This window comes from Nesoenas mayeri (genome assembly GCF_963082525.1).
Source record: "Nesoenas mayeri genome assembly, chromosome: 2".
Taxonomy (NCBI): Eukaryota; Metazoa; Chordata; class Aves; order Columbiformes; family Columbidae; genus Nesoenas; species Nesoenas mayeri.
The window spans coordinates 24,503,575-24,512,709 of NC_137543.1; the positions used below are offsets into that span (position 1 = coordinate 24,503,575).

Genomic DNA, 9,135 nt, shown 5'->3' on the forward strand with positions numbered 1-9,135 from the left:
CTAATGCAGCGAATCATTCAGGCTCAGCTCACTGGGGGTGCTCCTGCTCATATTGGTAAGACTGGCCATAAGTGATTTAACTTTATACGCATAGTAGTCCCTTAAGTTGACTGACGGAACTTCTTTCATGCCATCACCAAAATCACAGCTTCTCATGGCACTCTCTAACTGCTTCTGACGCCTATAGAAGTGGGAGAATTTATTGAAGATGAGTGTAATGGGAAGCACTACCACTAGGATACCGGCTAGGATGCATGCAGATGCCGTCAACTTGCCAGCAGTGCTCCCTGGCACAACGTCCCCATAGCCAACTGTGGTCATGCTAACGGTAGCCCACCACCAACAAGCAGGGATGGTGGCTAACCCCTCATTCTCTTCCTTCTCAATGGTGTAAGCTACCACTGAGAAAATGGAGATGCCAACAGAGAGGTAAAGTAAAAGAAGCCCCACCTCTCTGTAGCTGTACTTCAGGGTGGCTCCAAGAGACCTGAGACCTGTGGAGTGTCTAGCAAGCTTTAATATGCGGAAAATCCTCATGAGTCTCAGGACTTGTGCAACCCTGCCTAAATTTGCTAAAGTCGGACTACTTTCCACTACCAAGTTGACAATTAAGGTAATATAAAATGGAAGGATAGACATGAGGTCAATCAAATTCAAAGCATGCTTGAAAAATTTTAAAAAGTCAGGGGCTACTGCAAATCTCGCCACCAGTTCAAAAGTGAACCATGCAATACCAAAATGTTCCACGATTTCAAAGCGAGGGTCTTCCTCGGGGTTCCCATTGCTGTCAATAATCTGAAAGTCTGGGAGGCTGTTCAGGCACATGGTCACGATGGAGCCCAACACCACCACTATTGAAAGGACACTAAAGATTCGGCTTAAGACTGAGTACCCAGGATTATCCAAAGCAAGCCAGAGCTGCCTCCTGATGTTTCCAAAGGGTTGTTTGTCAAATTTAGAGGCATCGTTGTAGAATGCCAAAATCTCATCAAAAGATGATGTGGTACTTTCCTGGTCACTTTGTTCCTCCCATTTCTCTTGGTCTGGCTCCATTTTCCTCCCATGGTAGCTGTAACTGCAGCAGGAGTCTATAAAGAATTCATTGATTCCCCAGTATTCAATCTCCTGGCTGAAAGAAAACACACAGAGTTCACCCATCACATGGAGCTTGCCGGTGTTATAAAAATGTAGCACGTAAGGAAAGAGCTCGGGGTTCCTGTCAAAATAAAATTCATTCTTGGTGTCATCATAGTCGTCACAGAGCTCCAGTATCGACTCCTTTGAGTGGCAGCTCAGCAGTTTTCCCAGCCTGGTCTCCGGGAACCTTAATAATGTGTTGGATCTCATCTTTTTCTTAAAGCCTCCAACGTTGATGCTGATCTCATTGTCTTCAAAATTCGCTTCAGATAAAGCCTTCAGACTCTGCCCTGTCATAGTGAGCTCCTCCCAAAGGTGTACAGGGAATGAAAACCTAGGATGCAATTGCACACAAAATGAGCAGAATGAGCAAATCTATAGCATGTTCCCCTTTTCTTTCCTTCTTTTCCTTCTTTCTTTTCTTCTTTCTTTCTTTCTTTCTTTCTTTCTTTCTTTCTTTCTTTCTTTCTTTCTTTCTTTCTTTCTCTCTTTTTTCTTTCCTTCCTTCCTTCCTTCCTTCCTTCCTTCCTTCCTTTCCTTCTTTCTCTCCCTCTCTTTCTCTCTCTCTTTCTTTCTCTCTCTTTCTTTCTTTTATTTCTTTCTGTCTCTCTCCCTTTCTCTCTTTTCCCTCTTTCCCCTTTTCCCCATTTCCTCTTTCTTTCTCCCGTCTCCCACTGAAGACACTGAGGGCGACTCCTTTGTTCCCTCTGCAGGCTCCTGTCCCTACCCGTACCCTTCACCTGGGCTGCGGCTGTCGCTCCTACGAAACCCCCATTGCTCACAGTCGTTGTGCCACCGGGTCCGCGCGGACCTTCCCCGCTCCCGCCGCGCCCTGGCCCCGCCAGACAAGGACCCGCGGCTGCCGCCGCCCGGGGCCCCGCTCCCGCCGGGCCGCTCGCCCAGCCGCGCCCCCTCCGAGGGGCCGGAGCCCTGCGCCCCCGCCCGGGGCCCCGCTCTGCCCGGGAGTGCCACCGCCCCCCGCCGCGGGGGAGCCGCCTCTCTCCGCTCCGCTCCGCGCCCCGCCGCGCCCGCCCTACCTGCTGTCTCAGCGGCCGCGGCCCCCCGCCGGCGCGCCCTGCTGCCCCCGGCCCGCCATCCCCGCCGCCCGCGGGGGCCGCCAGGGCTCGCCCCGCTGCCGCTGCTGGTGCTGTGCCGCTGCTGGTGCGGTGCCGCTGCTGGTGCGGTGCCGGTGCGGCGGGGGTGCCGGTGGGGATGCGGTGGGGGTGCGGTGGGGGTGCGGTGGGGTGCGGTGGGGGTGCGGTGGGGTGCGGTGGGGTGCGGTGGGGGTGCGGTGGGGTGCCTGTGCCGGTGTTGGGAAGGCGGCCCCGCTGGGCGCGCGGTGCTGAAGGGACAGCGGCCGCGCGCCGCCCCCCTCAGCGGCGGGAGGCGGCGGCACGCGCGCTCGTCATGGCGACGACCCCCGCGGCTGCCGCTCGCCCCTTGCCGCCGCTCCCCCTTCCCGCCGACCCCGCCGACGATCGGCGCTGCCGCCGCGGGACGGCGACGCGGCGGATGGGCGGCCGGCGGGGGGCTGGCGGCCGCGCTGCCCGGCTGAGGAGGGGCGGCCCGGCGGAGCCGGTGTACGGCGGTGCCGCCGCTCGCTCGCTCTCGCTCCTGCCCCCGCGCACCGGCGCTGCGAGGGGACGGCAGCGGCGCCGCAAACTCGGGTTTCCTCCCCCCGCGATCCTGCCTCACACCGGCTCCGACCGGCACAACTTCTCGAGCGGGGACGCCCGCCCACGCCCGCGGTGGCGCTGGGCACCCGCGGACCCTCTCCCGGGGAGGGGACACCCACCCACAACCACTCGCCCACCGCCCCTTTGCCCCCTCACCCGCCGGCGGGCGCCGCGGGAGCCCGGGCAGCGCCCCGGGAAGGGGCTGGGGGTGGAGGTGCCTCCCTCTTCCCCCCGCCGCGGCCCCCACGCTGCATCCACGCCGTGTCGCCCGGGCAGTGTCCCTGCGGGGACTGGAAACACGGAGGATGGGGGCACTCGTCAGAGCAATTTGGTGTGAACAGAGCAGGGCTGCGTGTTGAAGCTGCCCACCGCCCTCTCAGACGCCGGCTGGGAACCCCCGACCTCCCCACACAACCTTGCCCAGCCACTTCGGGAGGAATAATCCTGAGGGATCGTGGCTCTGGCAGAGGGGCCCGACCCCCCCCTGCACGGCTGCTCTCGGCGGAGCAGAGTTCTATTGCTGGTGTGTGGAATAATATCTAATTACATGGTCACCGGTGGCAGCATCTCTGCCCACTCCGCAGGCGGCTGTGAAGAAATCTCCCTCTTGCTGAGCCGGGCGGAGGAGGCAGTTCCCGCGGCGGGAGCCGACCGTGCCCCTGCCCCCCCGGAGCAGGCAGCCGGCTGTGCAGGGCACAGGTGCTCCGAGACAGGGGCCTCGTACAGGGCTGACCTGCACTATCTCCCACCAGCTGCCTCATGACCACCTCTCGCTCATGGTCCCATGCATCCAGAGTCTGGCCACTGGAAATGGATTGCTGTAAATGCTTTGTAGGATTGGGGGGTGCAGGGGGACGATGCCTCCTCACTTGCATCCCTCAGCTTTGGCAGAGCCCAGAGCAATCTTGCCCTGTGCATCATCCTTGGCTTTTTACTCAAACCCTGTGGATGGTGTGGTGGGAGAGGGGTTATACATCCCAGCTCTGGCAGCACATGAGCCCTATTTTCAAGGAACCCTCCCATTAAAGAATAACCCTATAAGAACCCAGATAACCAAGTGCAGACGTGGAGTGGGGCAAGTCCTTGTGCCTGCAGTGGCCATGTCTCCAAGAGCCTGCTCAGCTTTCCTACCTGGGGTACTGTGATCATCTCACCCCATCCCACTGATGCTGGTACATTGTGTGGCTGGAGCCCCCCCACCCCTGAGGACACTCCCACAGTGGTGTGCATGGACCCATAGCACTCTCAGCCCTCCAGGAATGCTTCAAGTTTGCTACAGATGCTGCCCCTGCTTGCCTTTTCTTGTGTGGTACTTGCTCTTGCTTTACTCTCCTGCTGGTGCATGCCTCCTGCCTCCCTTTCCCCCTGTGGTCCTCTGGCATGTCCCTCCCTTTGCCACAGATGCCCTGAGTCAGAGCTCTGGGTCCCAAAGTGCCTCACTGCACATCCAGTGGCACCTCATGGCACGTTAAATCCACACTGAATTACACATACCAGGCTGCCCTCCTGGAAAGCACCACTGCCACTCAGTTCAGTCCCCCCAGCTTTTCCTCACCTCAGGGAGGAGGCTTCACAAATGCAGTAGCGACCTGTGCATTTCTCTGTAACAACAGCTTTTCATCTCCAGAGAAGCAGCTCTCCTGCTTCCCAGCGGCAGCACAGTCGTTAGGTTAGTTTGTGTCATCCCTCTCCTCTCAGGGCTCTGCTGGTGAACCACTCACTGGGGAGCTCTAATTATACTGGCTTTTAATGCCTGGGGCAAGGGGTGGCAGGACACAGGACTGGGAACCACCATGTAGGATTTCTGAGTTGGATGCACCCCCAGGTGCTTGGATAAATCACAAAACTTCTCTGCTGTGATTTCCCACTCACCATTAGGAGAACAAAAATAACTCATTTTCCTCAGTGACGTTGCAAGGAATAGTGAGCTGCTGCTGGTAGTATATTCAAATGATGTCTGCGTGTTTTCACCAGCTCTGAGCTAGCCTAGGTATCTAGTGGGGACTTTAAACATATTGAAACATCTTCAGCAAATTTGTAAATAAAATATTTTTCATTACTTTTCTTTCTTATGATTAAATTAGGCTGTTGGTTTTTTTTTTTTTTTTTTTTTCCCTAATACTGCTTTGAAAGAAACTAAGTGGAGATATGTTTAGAGGATTTTCAGGCATTCATACATTGTTCCCTCCTTCTAAGCCACCTGGCTAAGAAAAAAGATCATAGGCAACCCCATACTAATTTTGGAAAACGTATTTATCTGTCTGTGTTCTTATCTTTACCCTGGAAAAATAACTGGTCACTTTTCTAACCTGTATTTTCTCATTAAATGGCATAGTGAAGTTCATGCAGAGATACTGGAGATAAATAGCAAAGTAGTATGACTGTGTAAGGATACAACTCCCCCTAGTTCAAGATAACTGCTCTCGTAATTAGAGCTAATTGGCTCAGCCAGAGCATTTTGATAATAAGGCTAAAATGCTTCCAGCACCCGAGATAGTGATCCAAATTTCATCTGAATGTTTCTGCAAGGTGTGCACTCTGCTCCACATGCAAGCAGATCTGCTGCTGACCTAGTGCTTTTGCCTTTCCCAGTGGGAAGTACGGCACAAATTGCTGTGGATGCACTATCACTGGTGGAATCCAAGGCAAGAGCTCTGCTTTGATATGCCAAAAGAAATCAGATGTCTTTTTTTTTTTTTTTCTCCCCAACAAAAGAGCTTGTGATTTGTCAGATAAGAGCAAATTTTGAGATGCCCTAACAATAAATCAAGTAAATATAAAAGAACCCGTTGTCTCCACTGTCCTGTGGACGCTTCTTGGACTGGTGAGGAGGAAAAAGGAGTGCTGAGAAGAAGCTGGGATTGGAATGTAAGGAAGTGTGAAAGAATTGCCAGTTGGAGTGGGTGGATAAATGGGTGACTCCTATCCCTTAGGGCAATATTACAAAAGCTCAACTCATTTTGAGTCTTCTGGTTATAGCTGTTGGCTCTGAGAGTGTGAGAGAGACAGGATTTGTTTTATTGGTACACGTGGTACCATGTTATTTGGGGAACATGTGAAGGTGCCAACACTGTGCAAAAACATTGGGATATGTATGGGTGCCCACCAGGGCTGGTCTGGGTCTGGACACATCCTAAGTGCAGTGTGTTTGCCATCACTATACACCCTGCCCTGGGCTTGTGGTGACCTGAACAGTGATGGAATTTGGAATTATTGCTGTGCTAGCAACCAGCTCTCTGTAGGAAGCTGTCATGTCTTTGGACAACATCTCCTGTCTGGTCCCTGTTGGCTGTCCCACAACTACAGCAGCTGCGCTACCCCACAGTGAGTTTAGTGCTGATGAGGACATGTGGCATTCACTTCTGCAGGCATGATACAATGATATCTTAGATGCTTTGTGAGCTTTGGAAGAAGTGAAACAGGTATGACCATTACTATTTCTTCGGTGTTAATGAAATATTGAACAGGTTACAAAGGAAGATACGGGACCTGAGTCAGTGGTTCTATCAACACATCCTCTGAGTGGTAGATAGATTCACTTTGGACTTGAGGACACAACCATCTATTAGGCTGAAGGTGGAAAACCTGAACTTAATAGATATTGGAAGGTGCCTGCCCTAGCCCTGGAGACAGATTCAAATGATTCTTGTTGACCATTTCCTTTTTTACCAGATGGACTGGAAAATCCCAGAGTTTTAATGTGTTATTTTAAGATCAATAGCTACAATCTGTTTTTCTTTACAGAGCCTCACAGGTGGCTGGGAGTGAAGCTGAGATCCTTTCATGATGCATTCCTACTGCCACAACCATCGAATGCGGTCTATTGGTGAATATGTTTAAAAGAAATAAAAATAGTTTTGCACATAATGCTCATTTAAGTACTGAAAAAGGACTGTTAGAGAATATTGCCAGGACTAAAAGAGTAAAAAGTCAAAAATGGATTTAAACAAATTCATAAAGGCCACGTACCTCTCTGGATATTTATCAAATGATCTGAGTATAGCTTGAACTTGACAGAACCCCTGACCAAGAGAGAATATTGTGGAGAAAGGACCCTTCTAAACATGGTTTGTTCTTATCCTACCACATCAGCAGGTAACTATTCCAATGATGTTTGGTTGCTGTCAGTCTATGACCAACTTTTTCTAACTAGAAGTTTGAAAAAAGCTGAGATTAGCCCTGCTGCATGATTTTTCAGCTATTCTCAGCCTCCCATAACCACAGGCAGAAAAGAAATGCCATTTTTTCAATAATCTGCTTGTTCCCTAAGTGTCCTGGGTGAGACACACCTGCTTTTCTTAGGAGGCAAAGGCTTTGCACAAGCTATTGTGGCATTTGCAGTATAAAAGTGGGGAGGGACAGGAGAAAAACACTTTACTAAGCTGTAAGTTTACCAGGCAGTGATAGCAATGTCTGAAAAGAGACCTCCACTGTGACAGAGTGGAATGCCATTGGACCACAGGAAGACCATCTGGCAGCTGAAGAAACTGAACAGTCATTTTGGGTGACAGCTCCTCAACAAATACTGATCTTTTGCGGTGCACTGATTGCATGAGCAATGAAGTTTTATTGTGATGACTCTGCGGTACTATGCCCTTTGTTATGAGTTAACCTGTTTAGTCACTGTTTTGCCTGCTCCACATCATTTTTTGATTGAAGGATGCATGATAATATTTGCTTTTGCAAGTCTTGTGGGGAACCTTGTCTTCCTTAATTAAATCACCATGTCCCAGAATCATGGAGTGCAAGGCAAAAAAGGATCATTTGAAAGCTGTGACTTTCTTTTTGTATAGATTGTAGAATTTCAACCTTCTGTCCCCTAATGGAAACTGATGTCTGAAATGGGTTAAATGAACCACACCTACTGACAATATATTAGAGGAGCCTGCAGTATGTTTGCATGAGCATTTTACTTGGGATTGGGATTGTGCTTTTGAAGTGACCCTCTTGATCAGCTCCACTACTTTGATTTTGTTTACATTGAGTTGGAGCACTATATCCCTTTGGATGAAAACAACCCAAAAGCTGAGCTGCAGAAGCAATCACTGCCAGTAGCAACAAGCAATGGGAAATAAGAGGTGTCAGAACTGCAGTTTTGGATGTAACAATACGGCCTAATACAGTTCAGTGGTCACTTTCTCAGCAGCATAGCTGCAGTCAGCAGTGGGCATGATCTCTTTGATGTTTGCCTGAATGAAGATGGGGAGAAAGAGGATCTTGCTTGGATCCAGCTTATTAGTTTTAAATTGTGACTAAAAAGCCTAGTTCTGTGCTGTCAGTCAGCCAACTTGGAACATTTGAAGGCTATTTCACTTACATTTGGATCATACCCAAGTGTTTCTTATACTTCTCACGCTTCTGTGTATCAAGAAAACAAAACCATGGGAAATCCAGCTACAGTATAGCTCCTCTGGGCAGATCCCCAGATTTGATATATTCTCAGCTGATTTGCTCTCACTGAGAACATGCTTCTTCCTCCATTTTTCTTCTGTATACTTTTAAAGATGGGAAAAAATGCTGCTTGCTCTATGGAGGTGAGAAAAAGCTTACCCAAAGACAATCATGGCCCCTTATTCTGAGAAGAATAATTAAGATATTTTCTTGTTTCCATAAATATACATATCTATCTCTGTGGCACAGGAATCTCCACCTTAAATAACAATAATAATACAAACCGCAAATTGAACACAAGCAGGAAGAGCAGTCCCTACTTGGAAACATTTTACTCCAAAAAACATTAATATGAGAGTCTCCCTCCTAACTTACATCTATTTCAGTCTGTGAAGAAAACTGATTTTTATTATGAAACCAGCATGCAGGAGGGCAAGAGGAACCTCTTGAGCCGTACGACCTGAGCTCACAGCCTGTCCTAACTTCCTCGAGCACCGAAGGGATGTATAGTACTTTACACAGGTCAGGGTTGGTCAGTGTTGCAATGATGCCAGCTCCAGCATTTCCACCATTGCCTGACATGTGGAACAGTGTTATCTCCTTTCTTGGCACTTCCTGATTTGTTGGGGGGAGTTTGGAGTTAGGAGAGCCTCAGCTAATCCTCATTTTGAAATAAACAGTAACAACATCGCAATTGTGCTGGTAACAGCCTGAAGAGAATGCTTCTGCTGCCAAACACAGTTTCTTAATCCAGTGATTCCCCCTCCCAGCTCTTTGGATAAGTTGCTGATGAGTGTCCAATTCTTCTCATCCATGTAGTCCCACCATACAACATACACTAGCAGCCATGAGACCTGCCCCACTGCCCTCACACCCTGTCAGCACAGAGCTCACCAGCACCCATCCTGCTCTGCCTGATCTGCTTCAGGTG

The 9,135-nt window shown here is 50.1% G+C and overlaps 1 protein-coding gene across 1 annotated transcript; it reads right to left on the reverse strand.

Moving 5' to 3' along the window:
- On the reverse strand, positions 1-1,891 carry KCNS2 (potassium voltage-gated channel modifier subfamily S member 2; the record flags this gene model as incomplete). Its single annotated transcript, XM_080339301.1, has 1 exon — positions 1-1,891. Exon 1 carries the CDS (start codon positions 1,432-1,434, stop codon positions 1-3), a length of 1,434 nt encoding a protein of 477 aa, XP_080195427.1. The 5' UTR covers positions 1,435-1,891.
- Positions 1,892-9,135: the final 7,244 nt, after the last annotated feature.